We start from the raw sequence: 26,903 nt of genomic DNA on the forward strand, positions 1-26,903 counted from the left end.
ATATATGTGTGTGTATATATATATATATACACACACACACACATATATATATGTGTGCCATATATATATATGTCCTTCGATGGCTTCCCATTGCTCTCACTGCTTTAATGTCTGACCCTTACACAACGCTGTAAGCTCTCTGAAGGATGTGGCAGTGCTTGTCTTTTTCCTTTTCTTTTTTCTTGGTTTTTTGAGATGGAGTCTCACTCTGTCGCCCAGGCTGGAGTGCAGTGGTACGATCTCAGCTCACTGCAACCTCTGCCTCCTGGGTTCAAGTGATTCTCCTGTCTCAGCCTACTCAGTACCTGGAACTACAGGCACCTGCCACCACACCTGGCTAATTTTTGTATTTTAATAGAGATGGGTTTTCACCATATTGGTCAGGCTGGTCTCAAACTCCTGACCTCAGATGACCCACCCGCCTCAGCCTCTCAAAGTGCTGGGATTACAGGCGTGAGCCACCATGGCCAGCTGTGCCTTTCTTTTTCAAGTGTTAGATCTCCAGCATTTAGAATAGTGCCTTGTACACAGTAGAAGCTAAATACATTTTGTTGAATGAGTGGGATTTAAATGATCCTTAAAAGAGGAATCTTAGTCACTTTTTTTGTTGTTGTTGTTGTTGTTGTTGTTTCTTTTTTGAGACAGACTTGCTCTATCACTCAGGCTGGAGTGCAGTGGTTCAAACATGGCTTACTGCAGCATCAACCTCCTAGGCTCAAGTGATCCTCCTGCCTTAGTCTCCCGCCTCAGCCTCTTGAGAAGCTGGGACCACAAGCACGCACGACACTGCAGAGACAGGGTCTCGTCATGTTGCCCAGGCTGGTCTTCAACTCCTTGGCTCAAAGGATCCACCTACCTTGGCCTCCCAAAGTGCTGGGATTACAGGTGTGTGACACCATGCCTGGCCCTAGTCACTTAAATAGGAAAGTTACAAAAGATGAATTTGGAGACATGAAGTCAGGTTTTTCGTAATTTCTAATCAAATAATTACTTGTTTATTTTCTAATTTAATGTCTCATGCCCTTTAGACTGTAAGCTCCATGTGGGAAGGAACCATGGTCTGCCTTGTTCCTGACTCTATCCTAGCTCTGTGTCAGGTTCATGGGAGGTACTCAATAAATATTTGTTGTATGACTGGTTTCAATTACCAGTGTGGGTTGGCAGGTGATGAATCAAAGGGATGAAAATAGTACTGGTTAGGGCAGAATTGGGACAGGAAAGTATAGCTATAGTTATAAGAGCTGTGGAGGATGAGGATTCTTTCATTCATTTAATAAATATTTATAAGGCACCTACTATCTGCCTGACATTGTGCTAGGCACAGTCTCTGCTATTATGCAGATTTTAGTCTAGTGATAAATAAACAGGCAATTCATGAGACGAAATTTCCAAGGAAAGGGGTTCTTCAGGGAACATCTAGTGGGGAACATTTAACTCAGACTTAGGCTGTCAGTAAGTGATGTCTAAATGGTTGATAGCTAAATGAAGAGGGTATGGAAAGTGATGGAGACAGCCTAGAGGCAAGAGAGCCACTGGCAGCCTAAGGTTCCTTCTTTCATCCAGCAAATTTGTATTGAGCCCATATCATATGCCAAGTATGGTTTTAGGCCACTGTTAAATTTGCATTTCAAAACCAGTTGTTAAAAAAATGTAAAAAAAAAAAAAAAAAGCTCGGTGTGTGTGTGTGTGTGTGTGTGTGTGTACGTGTGTGTGTGTGTGTGTGTGTGTGTGTGTGTGTGTGTGTTAGTCCCTTAATCCTTTAGGTAGACACACATCTGGGCTGGGTCCCCCATCCCCTTTAAAAAGTCCGCAATCCCTTAAAGTGCATTGTAGATGCTTACTGTTTACTGGATTAATAAATTATCACGTGAGTAACTAATTTGTGTGTGTGTGTTTTGAGACAGAATCTCACTCTGTCTTCCAGGCTGGAGCGCAGTGGCACAATCTCAGCCTACTGCAACCTCCGCCTCCCGAGTTCAAGTGATTCTCCTACTCCAGCCTCCTGAGTAGCTGAATTACAGGCATGTGCCATCATGCCTGGCTAATTTTTTTTTTTTTTTTTTTTTTTTTTGAGAAGGAGTCTTGCTCTATCGCCAGGCTGGAGTGCAGTGGCGCAATCTTGGCTCACTGCAACCTCGGCCTCCTGTGTTCAAGCTATTCTTCCGCTTCAGCCTCCTGAGTAGCTGGGACCAGAGGCGCGTGCCACCACGCCCGGCTAATTTTTGTATTTTTAGTAGAGACGGGGTTTCATCATGTTGGTCAGGAAGGTCTCGATCTCTTGACCTCATGATCTGCCCACCTCAGCCTCCCAAAGTGCTGGGATTACAGGCGTGAGCCACTGCGCCCAGCCAATTTTGTATTTTTGGTAGACAGGGGGTTTTACCATGTTGGTCAGGCTGGTCTCAAACTCCTGAACCAGGTGATCCACCTGCCTCGGCCTCCCAAAGTGTTGGGATTACAGGCGTGAGCCACTGTGCCTGGCCAATTTTTGTATTTTTAGTAGAGATGGGGTTTTGCCATTTTGGCCAGGCTGGTCCGAACTCCTGACCTCAGGTGATCCGCCTCCCTCGGCCTCCCAAAGTGCTGGGATTACAGGCGTGAGCCACTGTTCCCCGAAAAAAATGAATTTTAAATTTTATTTATTTTTAATTAATTAGAATTTAAATGGCCACATGTGGCTAGTGACTACCGTATCAGACACTGTAGATCTCTAGATGGTACGTAGTCTTTTTTGGGGGGAGGGGCGGGGGACTGAGTTTCACTCTTGTTGCCCATTCTGGAGTACAATGGTGTGATCTCAGCGCACTGCAACCTCTGCCTCTGGGTTCAAGCGATTCTTTTGTTTCAGTTTCAATAGTAGCTGGGATTACAAGCATGTGCCACATGACGCCTCGCTAATTTTGTATTTTTAGTAGAGATGGGGTTTCTCCACGTTGGTCAGGCTGGTCTCGAACTCCCGACCTCAGGTGATCCGCCTACCTTGGCCTTCCAAAGTGCTGGGATTACAGGCCTGAGCCACTGCGCCCAGCCTTTAAAAAAATTTTTTTTTCTTGAGATGAAGTCTCATTCTGTCACCCAGGACGTAGTGCAGTGGTGCAATCTCGAGTCACTGCACTCTCTACCTCCTGAGTTCAAGCAATTCTCCTGCCTCGGCCTCCCGAGCAGCTGAGATTACACGTGCGTGCCACCACACCCAGCTAATTTTTGTAATTTTAGTAGAGACGGGGTTTCACCATGTTGGCCAGGCTGGTCTCGAACTCCTGACCTCATGATCCTCCTGCCTCAGCCTCCCAAAGTGCTGGGATTATGGACATGAGCCACTGCACGCAGCCCTGGATGGTAGCGGTACAAATGGTCTGAGCCAGGCAATGGGAGTAGGCTTTCAGTCAGTCTCTCGCTTAAAAAAATGGAGATTGTTGGCCCGGCACGGTGGCTCACGCCTGTAATCCTAGCACTTTGGGAGGCTGAGGGCGGATCACGAGGTCATGAGTTCGAGACCATCCTGGCCAGCATGGTAAAACCTCTGTCTCTAGTAAAAATACAAAAAATTAGCCGGGCGTGGTGGTGTGCGCCTGTAGTCCTAGGACTTTGGGAAGCCGAGGCTGGCGGACTGCCTGAGCCCAAGAGTTAGCGACCAGCCTGGGCAACACTGTGAAACCTCGTCGCTACTAAAAAAAAATACAAAAAATTAGCCGGGCGTGCGCCAGTAGTCCCAACTACTCGGGAGGCTGAGGCAAGAAAATTGCTTGAACCCGGGAGGCAGAGGCTGCAGTCCAGCCTGGGAGACAGAGCGAGACTCCGTCTCAAAATAAAAAAAAAAAGAGATTGTTAATAAGCGGTTATACAATGTCTACATGCTGAGCTGTTGAATGCCACCGACAGTAATAAATATCTGTGCGTAGTGGCAAGCCATAAGTAGCACCTCAGTCACCGAATAGTAATTAGCTGCGTATTTTGGCATCCTGATATGCAACCAACTCCACTGGGGTGAAAAGGTTTATAGTCGCATACCCCCGCCTTAACCGAGGCGCACTCGCGGCGTTCTGCGATCCCGCACTGCATCATGGACTTTGTAGTTTAGCATGCTAGTGAGATCACTGCCGGTTCCCCTCTGAGTGGGCCTATCGGGTAGACTTTTCGTATCCTGTTTTCCTCTGGGAATTGTAGTCAGTAAAGGCATGCTGTGCGTCTGCTCGTGTGGTCTGGGAACTACAATTCCCGGCGGGCTGTGAGACTCCTCGGCTGTAGTTGGTAGGAAATGGATGATTGCCTCAGCAGTTGTGAAGCCTATGCTTTAGTGTAGTGGGAGGCCTGGCATCCCCGAGAGGAAGGGGAAAGGTTGTAACCAGTCTTTTGTAGGGGTCGCCAGGGTCGTTGTCGTGCATTTGCAGAGTCGGCTGGGCGGTGCCATGGCGGTGAGTTTGAGCGGGAGGAGTCCCCTGGATTGGGCCCTGGAGCCGGACTGGCCAGTCTGTAGGGGCTCTCCATGTGCTGTCTTGAAGGGAAGAGCCCTTTTCTAAAGGACAGCACTTCCTCACCGCCCCACGGTTACGGCATGCCTGTCCTGGAGACTTTGCCTTTTCTTGCTAGCTGATGAACCAGGAACTGATATCTATTAACTTTACGGAGTACTTGGATATCATATTTGTTATTTTTCTGGAGTTTCTAAAACCAAGGTGGAGGGCCGGGGCACCGTGGCTCGCGGCTGTAATGCCAGCACTTTGGGAGGCCGAGGTTCGAGACCAGCCTGGCTAACATGGTGAGACCACCCCCGCCCCCGGCTTTACTAAAAATCCAAAAATTAGCCTGGCGGGGTGTTTGAGCGCCTGTAATTCCAGCTACTCAGGGGGCTGAGGCAGGAGAATCGCTTGAACCCGGGAGATAGAGGCTGCCGTGGCCGAGGTCGCTCCACTGCACTGCAGCCTGGACAACAGCGTGAGATTCGGTCAATCAATCAATCAATCAGAGGTGGAGAGAGGAGTATGTGACATTGATTCCTACTTCCAATCAAAAAAATTGAGTGCCTCTCCGTAAAACAGACAAAAATCTCTCTTTTCATAGGGTTTATGTGTGTGGGTAAAATATATTGTAAAATACTGTGTCTGGTGCTGATAAATGCTATGGGGAAAAACAGAGCAAGAAGAGGTGCTAGGGAGTGTATGGTGAGGGAATACAGTTGCAATTAAAAAATTTTTTTTTAAGATTTGAGAGATGGTCTCACTCTGTTGCCCATACTGGAGTGCAGTGGCGTGATCATGGCTCAGTGCAGCCTGGACCTTAGGGCTCAAGCGATACCTCAGCCTCCCCACAGCTGGTACTACAGGCGTGCTCCATTACAACCGGCTAATTTTTTTTTTTTTTTTGAGAGTCTCCCTCTGTCACCAGGCTGGAGTGCAGTAGTGATTGGCTCACTGCAACCTCCGCCTCTTGGTTCAAGCGATTCTCCTGCCTCAGCCTCTGGAGTAGTTGGGACTACAGACGCGTGTCACCACGCCCAGCTAATTTTTGTATTTTTAGTAGAGACGGGGTTTTACCGTGTGATCCAGGCTGGTCTGGAACTCCTGACCCCATGATCTGCCGGCCTCAGCATCCCAAAGTGCTGGGATTACAGGCGTGAGCCACCGCACCTGGCCTATTTTTATTTTTTTTGAGATGGAGTCTCACTCTGTCACCCAGGCCAGAGTGCAGTGGCACCATCTGGGCATATTTTTTATTTTTTGAGACAGGGACCCTCTCTATCAACCAGGCTATAGTGTGGTGATGCAATCATAGCTCACTGCAGCCAGCCTTGACCTGGGTTCAAGTGATCCTCTGGCCTCAGCTTTCCCATATCCTGCCCATGCTCATTTTTAGGTAAAAGATACTTGTTACATAACTTATGTGTCTATGACATTGTACTTAGTGCTAAAGTGACTATAAATGATTTAAAAATTCCTGGCCGGGTATGGTGGCTCGCACCTGTAATCTCAGCACTTTGGGAGCCGAGGCAAGTGGATCACTTGAGGTTGGGAGTTCAAGACCAGCCTGATCAACATGGAGAAATCCTGTCTCTCCTAAAAATAAAAAATTAGCTGGGTGTGGTGGCAAATGCCTGTAATTCCAGCTACTTGGGAGGCTGAGGCAGGAGAATCGCTTGAACCCGGAAGGCGGAGGTTTTGGTAAGCTGAGATCGCGCCATTGCACTCCAGCCTGGGCAACAAATGCGAAATTCTGTCTCAAAAAAAATTTTTTTTTTCTTTTAAAAGTTCCTCCCTCTTGGGAATTTACAGTCCAACTGTGTAAATGTCTTAAGGATCATTTGGTTGCATGTGGTGGCTCAAGCCTGTGATCCCAGCACTTTGGGAAACCGTGGCTGGTGGATTGGTTGAGCCCAGGAGTTCAAGACCAGCCTGGGCAACATGACAAAACCCTGTCTCTACAAAAAAATACAAAAACTAGCTGGGTGTGGTGGTGCATGTGCTTGTAAGTCCCAGCTATTTGGTAAGATTGCAGGGTAGGAGATACAACTAGGCTTCATGAGGCCCTACATACTTTTATCTTTGTGGGTCCTTTCCCCTGTAAAAATATTAGATATTATATTTCACAGGCTGGGCATGATGGCTTATGCCTGTAATCCCAGCACTTTGGGATGCTGAGTTGGGTGGACCACCTGAAGTTTGGAGTTCGAGACCAGCCTGACCAACATGGTGAAACCCCGTCTCTACTAAAAATACAAAAATTAGCTGGGTGTGGTTGTGTGTGCCGGTAATCCCAGCTACTTCGGAGGCTGAGGCAGGAGAGTTGCTTGAACCTCGGAAGCGGAAGTTTCAGTGAGCTGAGATTGCTGTCACTGTTTCGCCCAGGCTGGAGTGCAGTGGCTTGATCTCTACTCATTGCAACTACCGCCATGCAGGTTCAAGCAATTCTCCTGTCTCTGCCTCATAAGTAGCTGAGATTATAGGTGCCACCGCACCAGGCTAATTTTTGTATTTTTAGCAGAGACGGGGTTTCGCCATGTTGACCAGGTTGGTCTTGAACTCCTAGACTCAGGTGATCTACCCGCGTTGGCCTTCCAAAATACTGGGATTACAGGTGTGAGCCACCTAGCCTGGCCAAAAATATTGTTTTTCTTTTAAAGAAGAGGTCTTGCTATGTTGCCTAGGCTGATCTCAAACTCCTGGCCTCAAATAATCCTCCCTCCGCAGCCTCCCTAAATGTTGGGATTATAGGCAGGAGGTGCTACATCCAGCCAAGTTACTTACTAAGAAAAGGTTTTGGAGTGAGAGGGAGCAGTGGAGTTGATACTCTAAATGAAGGTTGTTGGTAGCAGGAATGGAAAAGGATGAACAGATGTGCAGGCGTATTCTTTCTTAGAAAAGAAAATACTTTATGCAAACCACTGTTTTAAACTTGAAAAGAGTCCAGATTCCTTTTCTTTTTTTTTTGAGATGGAGTTTCTTTCTTGTTGCTCAAGCTAGAGTGCAATGTGATCTTGGCTCACTGCAGCCTCCACCTCCTGGGTTCAAACTACTCTGCCTCAGCTTCCTGAGTAGCTGGGATTATGTAAGGTCCAGCCCTAGAGGGTTCTGTGAGTCCCTCCCTGCTGGGGCCGAGATGAGAAATTGTAGAAATAAAAGACAAGACACAGAGATAGAGAAAAGAAAGATTGGGCCCAGGAGTCCACCACTAACCAAAACTCGGAGTCCAGCAGTCATCCCTAGTGTCCTCATACTCTGACTTTTATTGAGTACAAAAGCTGGGGCAGGGAAGGTAGGGGGTGGTAGCCTTGGTGGTCGGAGACTGGGGGCAGGGTAAAAGGATGTGGCAGTGGTAGGGTCAAGTACATCACGTGCCAGACAGGTAGGGGCTCAGGAATTTTCTGTAGGTAAGGGGCATACTGCGTCAACACTTTTTCCATACTTGTCACAGACGTTAAGATTTACATTACTTTTACTGATTAATTCTTACAAGAAAAAAGGAACCAAGTGCAGGAATCATGAGATTGACATGGAACGGTGACCGCTGAAGCACAGCATCACATAGAGACAATTAAGCCCCCAGTTGTCTGCGGGCCTGCCTGACAGCGTCAGACCTACTGCAAGAGCTTGGAGAAGCAGAGTTTTCTCCTAACTCCTCTGGGAAGGAGATGTCTCAGATATTTTGGATGGCTCCTTCCCTAGCTGGCTAAACAGCGGGCGCTTTCCCAGCACTGACACTGCCGCTCAGCTGAGGCCCCCTCCAGCAGCCCTTATGCATCGTCGTGACAGAGTGCTTAAAGTGGCTTGCTTTAGGGTCATTCATTTCACAATGTGCTCCAGGTTCACACTTCAGACCTGAGAGGCATTAGTAAAAGAATTAACATCACCTATGAATAACTGAGGTTACCTTTGAATAACAACTACTAAGGTTATATTTCTAATTACTTTCTTCTTCATTATTTATATGGAAATAGACTGAGGCTTTTGGCTCCTACCTCCGCACTTATGGGGTCTTCCCCCTACAGGATTATAGGCATGCGCCACCATACGCGGCTAATTTTGTATTTTTAGTAGAGATGGGGTTTCACCATGTTGGTCAGGCTGGTCTCAAGCTTCTGGGCTCAAGCAATCCTCTCAAAGTGCTGGGATTACAGTCATGCGCCACTGCACTTGGCCCAGATTTCTTAACACATTGATTCAAATATACAGCCCACTTTCTAACTCATGTTACGTCTTTATGGCCACAATATGCAAAAGCTGGCAATGTGTTATTCTCTTTTAAAATATTTAAATATTCAACAAATATTTATGGAAGATCTACTGTAAGGTAGACATTGAAGATATGATAAGAAATGAGATAGAGTTCCCATGATGAACCAACCTATAGTCTAGTGGAGGAACCAGATACTGACATCACTGTGTGGTTAGTGCCATCAAAGGGGAAATAGTGGTGGGTAGGAACATACTAAGAGGGACATCTCATGAACTCTTGGGGAGTCAAGGTGGGTGACTAGCTAAGACCTGAAGGATGAGATAGCTAAGTGAAGAGATTGGTGGAGTCTGAGGGCAGAGCAGATAGTTTAAGTAGAGGCCCAGTTAGCTTAAATAAAGGCCACATTTGGCAAAATACAGATAGTCCTAGAATGGGGGTAGGGGAATGGAAGGAATTGAAGGAAGGAGTGACCTGGCAGATGAGACAAGCAGGGTCTTAAATGGTAGGTTTAAGAGAATGGACTTTATTCTGAGAGCAATAGGGATCTTCTGAAGGGGGATAAACTTGGTCTGATTTGTATTTTATTTTATTTTTAAAAAGACCAGAGGCCGGGCACGGTGGCTCACGCCTGTAATCCCAGCACTTTGGGAGGCCGAGGCGGGTGGATCACGAGGTCAAGAGATCAAGACCATCCTGGTCAACATGGTGAAACCCCGTCTCTACTGAAAATCCAAAAAGTAGCTGGGCATGGTGGTGCGTGCCTGTAATCCCAGCTACTCAGGAGGCTGAGGCAGGAGAATTGTCTGAACCCAGGAGGCGGAGGTTGCGGTGAGCTGAGATTGCGCCATTGCACTCCAGCCTGGGTAACAAGAGCGAAACTCCGTCTTAAAAAAAAAAAAAAAAAAAAAAAAAGACCAGAGACAGTCTTGCTGTATTGCCCAGGCTGGTCTTGAACTCCTGGCCTCAAGCAGTATTCCTGCCTCAGCCTCCCAAAGTTTTGAGATTACAGGCATGAGCCACTATGCCCAGCAGATTTGTATTTTAATATGATTTCTATACATACCAGTTATGATCTGGTCAGGATTTATGGAAACAAAAATTTACTTGTTTATTTTCCTTTGGTTCTTTTTTTTTTTGAGACAGTCTTGGTGTTTTGCTCAGACTGGTGTGTAGTGGCGTGATCTCAGCTCACTGCAACCTCTGCCTCGTGGATTCAAGCAGTTCTGCCTCTGCCTCCCAAGTAGCTGGGATTACAGGCGTGTACCACCACGCCTGTCTAATTTTTGTGTTTTTAGTAGAGATGGGATTTCCCTCTCGAACTCCTGACCTCAGGTGATCTGCCCATCTAGGCCTCCCAAAGTGCTGGGATTACAGGTGTGAGCTGCTGCACCTTTGGTTCTTAAAGTAACCTTTTATGTGTATGAAGCTCATATTACGGAGTTTTCTTCTCTGCCTCAGCCTCCCGAATTACTGAGATTATCAGCACCCACAACCAAACCCAGCTAATTCTTGTATTTTAGTAGATGGGGTTTTGCCCTTTTGGCCAGGCTGATCTCGAACTCCTGATCTCAAGTGATCCACCCGCCTCGGGCTCCCAAAAGTACTGGGATTACAGGTGTGAGCCTCTGTGCCTGGCTGATAACCTTAATTTTTAATGTGCATTTAAATTTCAAGATAACCATGGAAAAATTGATCTATCAGTGAGCAGCTCAGTTCTGTGAACCCAATTCTTTTTTAAAGCAAGCCTGCTGAAATAGTCAGTGGATTATTCTCTCTTTTGTGTCCAATAGGAAAGAAAAGGAACAGCCAAAGTGGACTTTTTGAAGAAGATTGAGAAAGAAATCCAACAGAAATGGGATACTGAGAGAGTGTTTGAGATCAATGCATCTAATTTAGAGAAAGAGACCAAGTGAGTAATAATAGTTTGTGAAGTTTTACACGTTGTATTTCTAAAACTATTGGCTTTATCGTACAGAAACAGCTTGATGCAACCCATAAGGCAGATTGTATTTATAATGCCTGAAAGAGGGTGAAGGAGGTGACTTTTTTTTTTTTTTTTGAGATGGAATTTCGCTCTGTTGCCCAGGCTGGAGTAGTGGCCTGATCCTGGCTCACTGCAACCTCCACCTCCCAGGTTCAAGTGATTCTCCTGCTTCAGCCTCCCAAGTAGCTGGGACTACAGGCGCATGCCACACGCCCAGCTAATTTTTTTATTTTTAGTAGAAACGGGGTTTCAGTATATTGGCCAGGCTGGTCTTGAACTCCTAGCCTTGTGATCTGCCCGTCTTGGCCTCCCAAAGTGCTGGAATTACAGGCATGAGCTACCGTGCCCTGCCGTAGGTGACTTTCACTTTCTGCATATGAATTAGGATCTTTTTTCTTATGGGATTTTTAAAGATTTCTTTTTCTAAATAAAGTTATTTGTTTTTTTTTGTTTGTTTGTTTGTTTTTTTTAAAGACTACAGTACTTTACATATTTTGACAAAGAAGGATGTTTTGAGATTTTTTTTTTTTTTTTTGCTGACTGATAAAAAGAAATTATTCTTAGGCTCATAATGTTTATTATCTCCAAAGACAGAAAATGTACATTTTTATGTTTTTTTCTTTATGAGTAAACCTAATGCTTGTAAAAATATAGATGTTGAAGATATTATTTAATAAATACTGCATTGCCTTGATGCTAAAATAATACTGATTTGAAGACAAACATAATGACATAATATTTGGGAAAAACAAAATAACTCCCCCAAACAGTGCCACAATAAATATATGCATCAATTATAAGATATATCCCAGATTTGTATATGTTGAGATATAAGATGTGCTATTTTTCAAAGGGAATAAATATAGTAATAAAAACAACAGTAAGTTAACATTGAACACTTACTGTGTGCTAGCAAATGTGGCAAGTTTTTTACATGTATATTCTCATTTAATCTTTTTCTTTCTTTAATCTTGCTCTGTCATCCAAGTTGGAGTGCAGTGGCACAATCATAGCTCACTGTAACCTCAAACTGCTGAGCTCAAGCAATCCTTCTTCCTCAGCCTCCCGAGTAACTGGGACTACAGGCATACACCACCATGCCTGGCTAATTTGTTTTTTCATAGAGACAGGGTCTTGCTATGTTGCCCAGGCTGGTCTCAAACTACTGGCTTCAAGTTATCCTTTTGCCTTGGCCTCTCAAAGCTCTAGGATTATAAGACATGAGCCACCACTCCTGGGCTCATTTAATCTTTTATTTATTTATTTTTTTGAGGTGGAATCTTACTCCGTCACCCAGGCTGGAGTGTAGTGGCACGATCTCAGCTTACTGCAATCTCCGCCTCCCGGGTTCAAGTGAGTCTCCTTCCTCAGCCTTCTCAACTGGGATTATAGGCATGCACCACCACGCCTGGCTAATTTTTAATTTTTAGTAGAGACAGAGTTTTGCCATGTTGGCCAGGCTGGTGTTGAACTCAAATGATCCACCAGCCTCTGCTTCCTAAAGTGGTCAGATTACAGGCGTGACCCACTGTGCCCAGCCATAATCTTTTTTTTTTTTTTTCCCCCTTTGGAGACAGAGTCTGTGGTGTCACACAGAACCTCTGTCACCCAGGCTGGAGTGTGGTGGTGTGATCTGAGCTCACTGCAACCTCTGCCTCCCAGGCTCAGGTGATCCTCCCACCTCAGCCTCCTGGGTAGCTGGGACTGCAGGTACGCACCACCACACCCAGCTAATTTTTCTATTTTTTTTTTTTTTTTTTTTTTTTTTTTTGTTTGGGACGGAGTTTCGCTTGTTACCCAGGCTGGAGTGCAATGGCACGATCTCGGCTCACCGCAGCCTCTGCCTCCTGGGTTCAGGCAATTCTCCTGCCTCAGCCTCCTGAGTAGCTGGGATTACAGGCAGGCGCCACCATGCCCAGCTAATTTTTGTATTTTTTAGAGACGGGGTTTCACCATGTTGACCAGGATGGTCTCGATCTCTTGACCTCGTGATCCACCCGCCTCCGCCTCCCAAAGTGCTGGGATTACAGGCTTGAGCCACCGCGCCCGGCTAATTTTTCTATTTTTAGAAGAAATGGGGTCTTGTTTTGTGGCTGAGGCTAGTCTCAACTCCTGAGCTCAAGTGATCTGCTCACCCCAGCCTCCCAAAGTGTTGGGATTACAGGTGTGAGCCACTGGGCCCAGCCTTTTTAAAAAATTCTTTTATAAAGATTTGCTGTCTTGCCCAGGCTGGTCTTGAACTCCTGGGATCAAGCAATCCTCCCACGTTTGCCTCCCAAAGTGTTGGGATTACAGGTTTGAGCCACCGTGCCTGGCCCATCTTCTGAATATCCTTTAAGGGTAACAACTTTTACAGTTTCTCTTTTATAGCTGAGAAAACTGAGTCACAGAGAGGCTAAGTAACCAGTTCAAGGTTACATCACCAGGAATTGACTGGGCCTGGGTTCGTTTTTAGGACTTTCTGATTCCAAAGTCTTTTCTCCTTGCTTATTAAGCTATATTCTAATGGATTTTTTTTTAAGAGAAAAAGAAATTGCTGTAGTACTGTCTCTGGTGTTATACTTTAAGCTATAATTTGAAGCTTCTATTTGCTTCTAGAAGTTTTGTCAGCTTTAAGGTAATTTAAAATAATTAAAAGTGAACTGAAAAAGCTGCTTTGTTTAGTGAAAGAGAATTCACTAAATTCAGTGTATGCAGTAACACTGAAGAAATATAATGTCAAGTGAAGAAGGCAAATCGCAGAAGTCTGTATGAAGTATGCCATTCTTGGTATAAAGCTCCTAAGTGAGTGAAACTAAATGATAAGTTGTTTTAAGGGTGCTGGCAAGTATGCAAACTATTCAAAAACAAGGGAATGGCAAAAGCAAATTTCAGAATGTTGGTTATCTCTTGTGGAATAATAGAGAGGAAACAGGTAGTTTCAGTGGATTCATAAGTCAGATGGTGTATTTACAAGTGTTCATCGTATTATGCTTCATAACATAGTGTGTATGCTAGATATACTTCATAAGAAAAAAAAATACAGGCCAGGCATGGTAGCTCATGCCTGTAATCCCAACATTTTGGGAGGACAAGGCAGGAGGATTGCTTGAGGCCAGGAGTTTGAGACCAACCTGAGCAACATGGTGAGAACCCTGTCTTTACAAAAACAACTAAAAAATTGTTAAAAAGAATATAATATAATAAATAGCTTTGAAGGATGTTTTTTTTTTTTTTTTTTGGAGACGGAGTTTCGCTCTTGTTACCCAGGCTGGAGTGCAGTGGCGCGATCTGGGCTCACCGCAACCTCCGCCTCCTGGGTTCAGGCAATTCTCCTGCCTCAGCCTCCTGAGTAGCTGGGATTACAGGCACGCACCACCATGCCCAGCTAATTTTTTGTAGTTTTAGTAGAGACGGGGTTTCACCATGTTGACCAGGATGGTCTCGATCTCTTGACCTCGTGATCCACCCACCTCAGCCTCCCAAAGTGCTGGAATTACAGGCGTGAGCCACCGCGCCCGGCATGAAGGATGCTTTTAAAGTAAACCTACCACATATGTAATATTGAGGATGTTTTATATTACCTGAAGGACTTTGAATTGCTTTGTATATATCTAGTGTCTAGTAAAAACAAATCTCATTTAATCAGTAAAATGTTAAAGTAGCCAAGGTTCATAAAGGTATTAAAGAATTTTTTTTTTTTTAGTATATTATCTTTTTTTTTTTTTTTTGATACAGAGTCTCATTCTTGTCCAGGCAGGAGTGCAGTGGCACAATCTCAGCTCACTGCAACCTCCACCTCTTGGGTTCAAGTGATTTTTCTGCCTCAGCCTCTTGAGTAGCTGGGGGGCATACACCACCACACCTGGCTAATTCCTTATATATATTTTAGTAGAGACAGGGTTTCTCCATGTTGGTCAGGCTGGTCTCGAACTCCCAACCTCAGGTGATCTGCCCGCCTTCGCCACTCAAAGTGCCGGAATTACAGCCGTGAGCCACCGTGCCCAGCCTAGTTTTTGTATTTTTTGTGGAGACAGGATTTTGCCATGTTGCCCAGGCTGGTCTCGAGCTCCTGGCCTCAAGCAGTCCACCAGCCTTGGCATCCCAGATTGCTGAGATTAGAGGTGTGAGCCACCATGGCCAACCTAGTGTATTATCTTTACTCAAGTATTTTTTTTTTTTTTTTTTCTGAGATGGAGTTTCTCTCTGTTGCCCAGGCTGAAATGCAATGGTGCGATCTCGGCGTACTTCAACCTCCACCTCCCAGGTTCAAGCAGTTCTCCTGCCTCAGCCTCCCGAGGAGCTGGAATTACAGGTGCCCACCACTGCACCTAGCTAATTTCTTGTATTTTTAGTAGAGATGGGGTTTTACCCTATTGGCCAGGCTGGTCTTGAACTCCAGACCTCAGGTCATTCGCCCACCTTGGCCTCCCAAAGTGTTGGGATTACAGGAGTGAGCCACCATACCTGGCCATTTACTCAAGTATTTTAGCTTAAATTAAACCTCTGGTATTTGTTTTAAGGCTATATAATTATTTTTTTTTTTCTTTTCCTCCTCCTCCTTCCTCTTCCCAAGGCTATATAATTCTTTTTTATTTATTTATTTATTTATTTTTTTTGAGACAGAGTTTCACTCACGTTACCCAGGCTGGAGTGCAATGGCGCGATCTCGGCTCACCGCAACCTCCGCCTCCTGGGTTCAGGCAATTCTCCTGCCTCAGCCTCCTGAGTAGCTGGGACTACAGGCATGCACCACCATGCCCAGCTAATTTTTTGTATTTTTAGTAGAGACGGGGTTTCACCATGTTGGCCAGGATGGTCTCAATGGCTTGACCTCGTGATCCACCCGCCTCGGCCTCCCAAAGTGCTGGGATTACAGTCTTGAGTCACCGCGCCTGGCAAGGCTATATAATTCTTAATAGCCACCTATAAATGTCTTATTCTTTATAAATCTAAAGTAATTTTCAACTTCAGAAAGTTTTAAATTTCTTTTTTTTTTTTTGAGACGGAGTTTCACTCATGTTACCCAGGCTGGAGTGCAATGGCACAATCTCGGCTCACTGCAACCTCCACCTCCTGGGTTCACGCAATTCTCCTGCCTCAGCCTCCTGAGTAGCTGGGATTACAGGCATGCACCACCATGCCCAGCTAATTTTTTGTATTTTTAGTAGAGACGGGGTTTCACCATGTTGGCCAGGATGGTCTCGATGGCTTGACCTCGTGATCCACCCGCCTCGGCCTCCCAAAGTGCTGGGATTACAGGCTTGAGCCACCGCGCCCGGCCTAAATTTCTTAATTTATAAATTTACTTTTAAATATTTTTAAAATAACTAAACTTAAACAAGCATTTCCTTCATCCCACTTCCTTAATGTACAAGAAATTTAACATTTATTCTTCTAAACATTCTTTTTTATACTATTGTTTTGCAGCAAGGGCAAGTATTTTGTAACCTTCCCATATCCATATATGAATGGACGCCTTCATTTGGGACACACGTTTTCTTTATCCAAATGTGAGGTAAAGTTTCCCTATATTTGCTATAATGGGGAGGAAGGTGTTTAACAAATATCGTTTTGAAGAAAATGGCATCTACAGAATTTATTATTTCCTGTTAAAAGGACTTAGAATTCCTTAAAGCACAATTTTTATATTTAAGTAATTTTTTTTTGAGACAGAGTTTCATTCTGTCACCAGACGCGAGGCTGGAGTGCAGTGGCACGATCTTGGCTCACTGCAACCTCTGCCTCCCAGGTTCAAGCAATTCTCCTATCTCAGCCTCCTGAGTATCTGGGACTACAGGCACACGCCACCACGCCCAGCTAATTTTTGTATTTTTAGTAGAGACGGCGTTTCACCATGTTGGCCAGGATGGTCTGGATCTCTTGACCTCATGATCCGCCCGCCTCAGCCTCCCAAAGTGCTGGGATTACAAGCTTGAGCCACCGTGCCCAGCCTTAAGTAATTTTTATATTTAATTTTCCTGTGCTGTGTGTGTATGTGTGCAAGGGTCTGGGCACGTATGCATATTCAAAAGCAATTCCTATGTTAGTGAGTTTTGGAATGCCTAAAGTCTAACTGGCATTCTAAAGGAGGATGTGAAGAAAAAACTACACTAATTGTTTTGTGTGAAAAGTTCACATTTCTATTTGGCATTTAAATTTGCAATTTAAATGTAATTTTATTTCTGTAGTTTGCTGTAGGGTACCAACGACTGAAAGGAAAATGTTGTCTGTTTCCCTTTGGCCTGCACTGCACTGGCATGCCTATTAAGGTAAGATTGCTTATATGATTGGTTTCTACTCTTTCTAGTTTGGAACAAATAGTAATAACCCAATTCAAGAGCTTAAAATAGGATTTTCAAGTATTGCTACATTAAAGTATGAAATGAGTTGAATTTATTATAATGAAAATTAATTTAAAAATGAAACAACATTTGAAGAAGTGCTTAAATAAAGGGCACCCATTACGGTCTAAGTGATTATTAAGTTATTTTAATGTCTTTTGATTACCCTATATATTTATGTCTGTGTTAGAATTAGGTAATAACTAATTCTATTTTACTGAAAAGAAAAATGTACAGCCATTGTGCATTTGTGACATATGTTATATGCTGGCATAAAATAATAAACAGTTGTATCATATTTTGATCATTTTTGTAAATATCTTCATTTGTCTTAAGTTTGTATTTTAAATAATTCTCAGTGAAGAATAGAACAGAAAAGTAGAGTTGAAAGGATTCCCTTAATATAATAGGATTAGGAAATTTAAACCCTGTTTCTGTTTATTCTCCAACCTTTTATTTTATTTTCTTGTAGCCCAGGCTGTAGTGCAATGGTGCAATCTCGGGTCACTGCAACCTCCTTCTCCTGGGTTCAAGTGATTCTTCTGCCTCAACCTCCTGAGTAGCTGGGATTACAGGTGCCCGCCACCATGCCTGGCTAATTTTTGTATTTTAGTAGAGGGGAGGTTTCACCATGTTGGCCAGGCTGGTCTTGAACTCCTGACCTCAGGTGGTCCACTCACCTTGGCCTCCCAAAATGCTGGGATTATAGGCGTGAGCCACTGCGCCTGGCCTTCTCCAACATTTTATTTTTAAAAATGTCAATCCTACAGAAAGTGGAATGGTAGTAAAATGAACACCCTCCACCCTTCACCTGTAGTTACCAAGTATAAACATTTGCCATATTTGTTTTAGTTCTGTCTCTCAATATCAATGCATGCACACTTTTCTCTCTCTTTTTTTCCTTTTTTCTTTTATTTAAGATGGAGTCTTGCTCTTGTCGCCCAGGCTGGAGTGCAGTGGTGCGATCATGGCTCACTGCAACCTTTGCCTTCTAGGTTCAAACAATTCTCCTGCCTTAGCCTCCCAAATAGCTGGGATTACAGGCACGCGCCACCATGCCTGGCTTTTTTGTACTTTTAGTAGAGATGAGATTTTGCCATGTTGGCCAGGCTGGTTTCGAACTCCTGACCTCAGGTGATCTGCCTGCATCAACCTTTCAAAGTGCTGGGATTACAGACGTGAGCAACAGTGCCTGGCCCTTCTCTTTTTCTGTGAACTTCTTGAGAGAAAGTTGCAGACATCATGACATTTCATAGCTAAATACTTCAGCATGTATTCTGAGAACAAAGGCATTCTACATGATCAGAGTCCTGTTATCCCCTTCAAGAAATTCAACATTGATGTTATGTTATCATATTTATCTAATCTGTAGTCAAATTTCTGTAGTCTCAAAATATCCTTTCTATCTGTTCTCCCCTCTCTTTTTTGAGATAGAGTCTTGCTCTGTTGCTCAGGCTGGAGTGCAGTGGTGCGATCTTGGCTCACTGCACCCTCCGCCTCCCAGGTTCAAGCGATTCTCTTGCCTCAGCCTCCTGAATAGCTGAGATTACAGGTGCCTGCTACCATGTGTGGCTAATTTTTTTGTATTTTTAGTGGAGACAGGGTTTCACCTTGTTGGCCAGGCTGGACTTGAACTCCTGACCCCAAGTGATCCGCCTGCCTTGGCTTCCTAAAGTGCTGGGATTACAGGCATGAGCCACCACACTCAGCTGTTTTTCACTTTTTATTTTGTGGAGCACACATTGAATTTAGTTATTCATTCTTTTCATTATCTTTTAATTGTTTTTTGTGATACTGATGTTTTTGAAGTCTAAGCTAGTTGTTAAGTCCCATAATACGAGTTTTTTGATTGTTTCTTCATGATTAGGGTTGGGCTAAATATTTTGACAAGAATATTTCATTGGTGAGGTATAAACTTCCCATTGTATCACCTCAAAAGCATATAAAATGGTGGTTTGTCCCATTTTAGTGAAATTAAGTTAATCCCTGTCAGATTTCTTCATTCTTTAGGTTACTTTTCCCCCTATAAAATTAAAAAGTAAGGCCGGGCATGGTGGCTCACACCCATAATTCCAGCACTTTGGGAGGCTGAGGCGGGTGGATCACCTGAGGTCAGGAGTTTCAAACCAGCTTGGCCAGCATGGTGAAACCCTGTCTCTACTAAAGGTAGAAAAATTAGCTGAGTATAGTGATAGACGCCTGTAATTCCAGCTACTTGGGAGCCTGAGGCAGGAGAATCGTTTGAACCTGGGAGGTAGAGGTTGCAGTGAGCTGAGACCGGGCCATCGCACTCCAGCCTAGGCAACAAGAGTGAAACTTCATCTCAAAAAAAAAGGAATTAAAAAGTAATGTATAGGATAACACTTTGAGAGCCTGTGAATGTCCAGTTACTAAAAACCCAGTGGTTTTAGCATCCTTTAATCATCCTTGCCTGTTTTAATTATTGTATTAGTGATTGAAATTCTTCTAAACAGAAGAGCCTTTTCTATTAAAAATTTTTTTACTTCTTTTTTTTTTGAGATGGAGTCTCGCAGTCGCCTAGGCTGGAGTGCAGTGGTGTGATCTTGGCCCACTGCAATCTCCGCCTCCTGGGTTCAAGCAATTCTCTTGCCTCAGCCTCCCGAGTAGCTAGCACTACAGGTGTGTGCCAGCACGCCCAGCTAATTTTTTTGTATTTTTAGTAGAGACGGGCTTTCACCACGTTGGCCAGGATGGTCTTGATCTGCTGACCTTGTGATCCACCCGCCTTGGCCTCCCAAAGTGATGGGATTACAGATGTGAGCCACTGTGCCCAGCCACTTCTTTATTTCTTATTTTTCTTATAACTTTAATAGTGTTTACTTGGTGTCATCTTTGTTTTTGACCGTGGACTCATGATATAATTGATAAGAGCTAGGGTGGAAAGTCTGGGTTTAAGTGTTTGTTCTGTAACTTTGCTAGCTGTAAAACTTTGGATAAGCCACTTCATCTCTGTTTTCTGGCTTAATGCTTATCCTAACGACTTGATAAGCTTGTGATGATAACTAATAGAGTATATGTGACAGTAATTTTTAAATTGAGAAACAGTGTTATTTGAAATAATAACACATTATGTTTTCTATATCTTTATACATTAATATATACAGTATATAGTATACTACATTGAATATTGTGGGTGTTGAATAAATGCTTGTTGAGTAAATGAGGTAAAATACTAATTTATAAATCAGTGAATTTTGAGGTACATGATTTATATACTTTTTTTTTTGAGACATGGGGTTCATTCTCACTTTGTCGCCCAGGCTAGAGTGCAGTGGTGTGATCTTGTCTCACTGCACCCTCTGCCTCCTCCGTTTAAGTGTTCCTCCCACCTCAGCCTCCTGAGTAGCTGGGTTTACAAGCATGTATGTGTTACCATACCCAGCTAATTTTTATATTTAGTACAGACATCACGTTGACCAGGCTGATCTTGAACACCTGAGTGCTGGAATTATAGGTGTAGGCCACTGCTCCCAGCCTCCATTTCAGTTTTCTGTAGTGGATCCATATATATATATATCAATATATTGCAAAAAATGTCAGAGTCGGTTTTAGTTGGCAATAAAAATAGTAAAAAACTGAAATTGTGTCTACCCTGAATTTTGAACTTCAGTATCTCTTAATGTTCATTGTAGGCATGTGCTGATAAGTTGAAAAGAGAAATAGAGCTGTATGGTTGCCCCCCTGATTTTCCAGATGAAGAAGAGGAAGAGGAAGAAACCAATGTTAAAACAGAAGATACAATAATTAAAGATAAAGCTAAAGGAAAAAAGGTTTGATGGTGGTTGATATTTATGTTGGTTGAAATTTTATATTTTTCTGATTTATATGTGCATTCCCAGTACTAGCACAGTGCCTGACATATAAAATGTAGTAGATGATTTTTAAAAAGTATCAAAGCAAAACATCATCTTTCTTTCTTATTGCCTTTTTCTTCTTTTCTGAACTAATTTTAGATTTACAGAAGAGTTGCAAGATAGTCTAGAGATGTTACGTCTTATATAACTATGATACTATTTTTCAAATTAAGGAATTAACATGAGTACAGTGGTATTTACTAAAGTACAGACTTCAGATTTTACCAGTTTTTTCACTAGTTTCCTTTTCCAAGGTCCAATTCAGGATCCCACATTGCAGTTAGTCGTCGTGTCTCCTTACTGTGTTTCCTTACTCTTTTCTCTCTTTCATTTTCTTCCACGACCTTTACTCTTTTAACGAATACTGGCCAGATAATTATAGATTATGCCTCATTTTGTTTGTCTGTTGCTTTTTCATTGTTAGATTGAGGCCATTGATTTGGAGGAAGACAATTAGAGAGGAATTTGTCCTTCTCAAATATTAGGAAGTATATGATATTAATATGTCATCTTATTGGTGATATTAACATTGATCATTTGGTTAAGATGGTATCTGCCAGGTTTTTCTTCTATAAAGATTTTGTTTTTCCTTTTGTAATTAATATATATTTTGGGAGAGATCTTTTGAGGCCATGGAAATAATACTGTGTTATTTGCTCATTAATTTTAGCATTCGTCAGTGGATCTTGCCTACAACAGTTATTACTGTGGTGTTCTAATGGTGATTTTCCATTTTCCTCACTCTTTCTACATTTGTTATCTAGAATTCTTCTGAAAGGAAGAGCTGTCCTTTCTCCCCCACTTACTCTATCCTCTCTATGTCATATGGATTCATGGATACTTTATTCTTTAGGTTATAAGCCAATACCATTGAGCTTTTTGTTTTTTAAGAGAAGGAGTCTCACTATGTTGCTGGCCTTCAGCTCCAGGGCTCAAGCTGTCCTCTCACCTCAGTCTTCTGAGTAGCTGGAACTATAGGCTTGCACCGCTGTGCCTGGCTACTATTGGATTTTTTTTGTGTGTGTGTGTGGTTGTTAACAACACCATAATTTGTTTTCAAATTGTTCTTTTTTATTAGAATAAAGTAGAATAAATAAATTGTTCTAGCTTTGGCCATTGGGAGTTCTTTTAGCTTGGCTCCTGTGTCCATTACACATTCTATCATCTTCCTTTGTTCAAAGCACTTTCTTACTTTGTGGTGTCATAAGCTGTTCCAGGCTTATCTTGTATTTTCCATGAGTCAGCCAAGGAATCAACCACTTCTCCAAGGTTTCTTTTATTGAAGAATGATATTCAAAAACTAAGGTCTGAGTGCTGGGTGTGCTGATTGCCTGGAGTATCACTGCTTCTAGGTACTCTCAGTGGAAAGAGCAAAGAAATATATTTATGTCTGCTAAGCCATGTATACACACATGTTTCTATTTCTTTATTTATTTGTATGTATATTAAAAAACAAGTTTATACTCATACCTCTGGCTCCATCTTAGCACCGTGGGGCTCATTCTAGCATTTTCCCTTGGCTAATTTGTGACTTCTTACTACAATAGTGAGAAACTTGGCTTTCATTACCTATAGTATATTTATTTATTTGTTCAATCCTAGACTACTAGTAAAGTAGTTTCAGAATTGCCAACCACTATCCCTGGGAGAAACAGTTTTACTGACTAAAGTATAATGTTTGTGTGTAACTCTTTTTGTCTTTAGAATCTAATTAACACACTGTTTTCTAAAACTGCCTACCTCCTTTCGTCCCTCTCCCTTTAGTGTGGTTATATCATATATTTGTAATGCAGTTAGATAGATTTGTCACAGTCTGCATTCCACCTTAGATTCTTCCAATATCTGGTTAAATTTTTTTTTTTTTTTTTTTTTTTTTTTTTTTTGAGACAGAGTCTTGCTATGTCATCCAGGCTAGAGTGCAGTGGCTCATTCTCAGCTCACTGCAACCTCCGCCTGCCAGGTTCAAGCGACTCTCCTGCCTCAGCCTCCCGAGTAGCTGGGACTGCACAGGCACGTGCCACCATGCCTGGCTAATTTTTTTATATTTTTAGTAGAGGCAGGGTTTCACCATGCTGACCAGGCTGGTCTCGAACTCCTGACCTCGTGATCCGCCCACCTCGGCCTCCCAAATTGCTGGGATTACAGGTGTGAGCCACTGTGCCTGGCCTCATTCTGGTTGCATAAAATTTGCTCTTTTTTTTTTGAGAGAGTCTTGCTCTGTCACCCAGGCTAGAGTGTAGTGATGCAGTCAGTCTTGGCTGACTGCAACCTCTTCCTCCTGGGTTCAAGCAATTCTCATGCTTTAGCCTCCCAAGTAGCTAGGATTACAGGTGTGTGCCGCCACATCCAGCTAATTTTTGTATTTTTAGTAGAGATGGAGTTTGACCACATTAGCCAAAGCTGGTCTTGAACTCCTGGCCCTCAAGTGATCTGCCTACCTCGGCCTCCCACAGTGCTGGGATTATAGGTGTGAGCTACTCTGCCTGGCTGAAAATTTCCTATTTGTAGTATATAGTTCTGTGGGTTTGAAAATGCCTGGAGTCATGTTCCTACCAGCTTTACGGTAGGAACAGTCATGTTCCTACCAGCTTTACGGTAGGAACAGTCATGTTCCTACCGTACCATATAGAGCAGTTCTGTTGCCCCCCAAAATTTTCTTATGCTGCCTCATTATAGTGTTAAAATTTAACCAAATTTCTTACCTTCAGCTTCTGGCATTTGGTTGTCTTTTTGATATTCATAATTACTGGAAAAGGAGGAAAGTCTTGTGAGTAGCCTCTTTATAGATAAATAAGGTACATGTTGTATTAGGATAAAGGAAACAGAAGGTTTGGTACTGAGATCTTATCTTCATGATGGGTAGTTCTTTATGTTGCCATCCTTATTGGTGACCGTGTATTGGTGGATATCCTGCCTATACAGTTTGACAGACTAAATAGTACAACTAATTTCTTTCGTGTTCTGATATATCAGCAGCATTATTTTAGAATTTAAAAAAATTACCAAATGGGATTATTGACTTAAAATTACTGTGGTTCTGGATGTTAGGCACTTTTTGGTTATTCCTTTTTTTTTTTTTTTAATCTTGTGTTATTTTCCTGGAATGTTGATTATTCTTTGATGGAGTTTATTTTTGTCCATTATTTTCAGAGTAAAGCTGCTGCTAAAGCTGGATCTTCTAAATACCAGTGGGGCATTATGAAATCCCTTGGTCTGTCTGATGAAGAGATAGTAAAATTTTCTGAAGCAGAACATTGGCTTGATTATTTTCCGCCACTGGCCCTTCAGGATCTAAAGAGAATGGGTTTGAAGGTATGTCTATAAAGAAAATATGAGGAAAGCATTTACAGGCATGTGCTGTTTTATTGTGCTTTGCTTTATTGTGCTTTCCAGGAATTGATTGTTTTTTTACAAATTGAAGGTTTCTGGCAGCCCTTCGTTGAGCAAGTCTGTTGGCACCATTTTTCCAACAGCATTTGCTTAATTCATCTCACATTTTGGCAATTATTGTAATTTATTATCATCTGTCATGGTGATCTATGTTCAGTGATCTTTCATGTTATTATTGTAATTGTTTTAGGTTGCCATAAACTGTACCCTTAAAAGATGGCACACTTAGCTGGGCGCGGTGGCTCACGCCTGTAATCCCAGCACTTTGGGAGGCCGAGGCGGGTGGATCACGAGGTCAAGAGATGGAGACCATCCTGGTCAACATGGTGAAACCCCGTCTCTACTAAAACTACAAAAAATTAGCTGGGCATGGTGGCGTGTGCCTGTAATCCCAGCTACTCAGGAGGCTGAGGCAGGAGAATTGCCTGAACCCAGGAGGCGGAGGTTGCGGTGAGCCGAGATCGCGCCATTGCACTCCAGCCTGGGTAACAAGAGCGAAACTCTGACTCAAAAAAAAAAAAAAAAAAAAAGATGGCACACTTAATTGGTAAATGTTTGGCCAGTCACCATGGCTCATGCCTGTGGTCTCAGCACTTTGGGTGGCCGAGGTGGGTGGATTATGCGGTCAGGAGATCGAGACCATCCTGGCTAACACGGTGAAACCCCATCTCTGCTAAAAATACAAAAAAATTAGCTGGGCATGGTGGCACGTACCTGTAATCCCAGCTGCTCAGGAGCCTGAGGCAGGAGAATCCCTTGAACCTGGGTGGCAGAGGTTGCAGTGAGCTGAGGTTGTGCCACTGCACTCCAGTGTGGGTGACAAAGTGAGACTATGCTCCAAAAAAGAAAAAGAAAAATCGGTAAATGTTTGTGATCTGACTGCTCCACTGACTGGTTGTTTCCCCCATTCTCTCCATGGTTTTCCCTATTTTCTAATAAACAACAATTTTGAAATGAAGCCAGTTATTAACCCCATAATGGCTTCTAAGTGTTCATGTGAAAGGGAAAGTTGCATGTCTCTCACTTTAAGTAAAAAGCTAGAACTGATTAAGCTTAGTAAGGAAGGCATGTTGAAAGGCAGGATAGGTAAAAGCTGGGCCTCTTGTGCCAAACAGGCGAGTTGTGAATGCAAAGAAAAGTTCTTTTTTATTTGTTTTTTTTGAGACGTAGTCTCACTGTGTCACCCAGGCTGGAGTGCTGTGGTGTGATTTCAGCTCACTGCAACCTCCACCACCCAAGTGCAAGCTATTCTCCTGCCTTAGCTGCCGGAGTAGCTGCGATTATAGGCATCTACCACGCCTGGCTAACTTTTATATTTTTAGTAGAAATAGGGTTTCACCATGTTGATCAGGCTGGCCTTGAACTCCTTACCTCAGGTGATCCACCCATTTTGGCTTCCCAAAGTGCTGGGATTGTAGGTGTAAGCTGTGGTGCCTGGACCAAAGAAAAGTTCTTGAAGGAGATTAAAAGTGCTTCTGCAGTAAACACATGATGATGAGAAAACGAAATGATCTTATTGCCGACATGGAGAAAGTTTAGTCCATATAGAAGAGCAAACCAGCCGTGATAGCCTAATCCGCAGGAAGGCCTTAACTCTTCAATTCTGTAAAGTCAGAGAGGTGAGGAAGATGCAGAAAAGTTGGAAACTTGGAAGTTAGCAGAGGTTGGTTCTTGAGGTTTAAGGAAAGAAACCATTTCCATAATATAAAAATGCAAGGCTCATGGCATAATCGTTGAAATTAAAAAAAAAAAAAAAAAGTGCAAAGTGTAGGCTGGGTGTGATGGCTCATGCCTATAATCCCAGCACTTTGGGAGGCTGGGGTGGGTGGATCACCTGAGGCCAGGAGTTCGAGACTAGCCTGGCCACCATGGGGAAATGTCGACTCTACTAAAAATACAAAAATTAGCCAGGTGTGGTGGTGGGCTCCTATAATCCCAGCTACTTGGGAGGCTGAAGCAGGAGAATTGCTTCAACCCAGGAGGCAGAGGTTGCAGTTAACCAAGATCGTGCCATTGCACTCCATCCTGGGCAACAAGAGCGAGACTGTGTAAAAAAAACAAAAACAAAAAAGTACAAGGTGAAGAGAAAATGCTGATGGAGAAGCTGCAGCAAGCGTCTACATTTATTTAGAGGATATAGCTAAGATCGTTGATGAAAGTGGCTACAGTAAGCAGCAGATTTTCAACGCAGACAAAACATCTTCCTTCCAATGAATAAAATGCTGTAAGACTTTCACAGCTAGAAAGAAGTCAGCATCTGGCTTCAAAGAATGGACTGATTCTTGTTAAAGGCTAATGTGTCTACTGACTTTAAGTTGAGACCAGTGCTCATTTACCATTTTGAAAATTTTAAGGCCTTTAAGAATGGTGCCAAATCTGTCTATGCTCTATAAATGGAAAAATAAAGCCTGAGTGACAGCACATCTGTTTACAGCATGGTTAGTGAATGTTTTAAGCCCACTCCTGAGACCTATTTCTCCGGAAAAAAAGTTTCTTTGAAAATATTATTATTGTTCATTGACAATGCACCTAGTCACCCAAGAGCTCTGATGACGATGTACAAGGAGATGAATGTTTTTATGCCTGTGAACACATTTATCTTGCAGTCTGAATCAAGGAATCATTTGACTTGGAGGTCTTATTTTTTTTTTTTTTTTTTTT

At 43.0% G+C, this 26,903-nt stretch overlaps 1 protein-coding gene across 2 annotated transcripts in view; it reads left to right on the forward strand.

Moving 5' to 3' along the window:
* Positions 1–4,123: 4,123 nt before the first annotated feature.
* The window catches only part of LARS1 (leucyl-tRNA synthetase 1), a 72,600-nt gene continuing 49,820 nt past the window's right edge, over positions 4,124–26,903 (forward strand). The window contains exons 1-6 of one of the 2 annotated variants that reach the window (XM_032250340.1): positions 4,124–4,415; positions 10,461–10,579; positions 16,064–16,151; positions 16,825–16,905; positions 20,631–20,768; positions 24,003–24,164. In XM_032250340.1, the coding sequence (XP_032106231.1) occupies positions 4,410–4,415; positions 10,461–10,579; positions 16,064–16,151; positions 16,825–16,905; positions 20,631–20,768; positions 24,003–24,164 (594 nt within the window). In that variant the 5' untranslated portion in view covers positions 4,124–4,409. Of the gene's footprint in view, positions 4,416–10,460; positions 10,580–16,063; positions 16,152–16,824; positions 16,906–20,630; positions 20,769–24,002; positions 24,165–26,903 lie in introns of those variants that run through there. The other variant, XM_032250341.1, reaches the window with a different exon arrangement.

This window comes from Sapajus apella, unplaced genomic scaffold (genome assembly GCF_009761245.1).
Source record: "Sapajus apella isolate SASKATOON/1434 unplaced genomic scaffold, GSC_monkey_1.0 scaffold71, whole genome shotgun sequence".
In the NCBI taxonomy this organism is placed as follows: domain Eukaryota; kingdom Metazoa; phylum Chordata; class Mammalia; order Primates; family Cebidae; genus Sapajus; species Sapajus apella.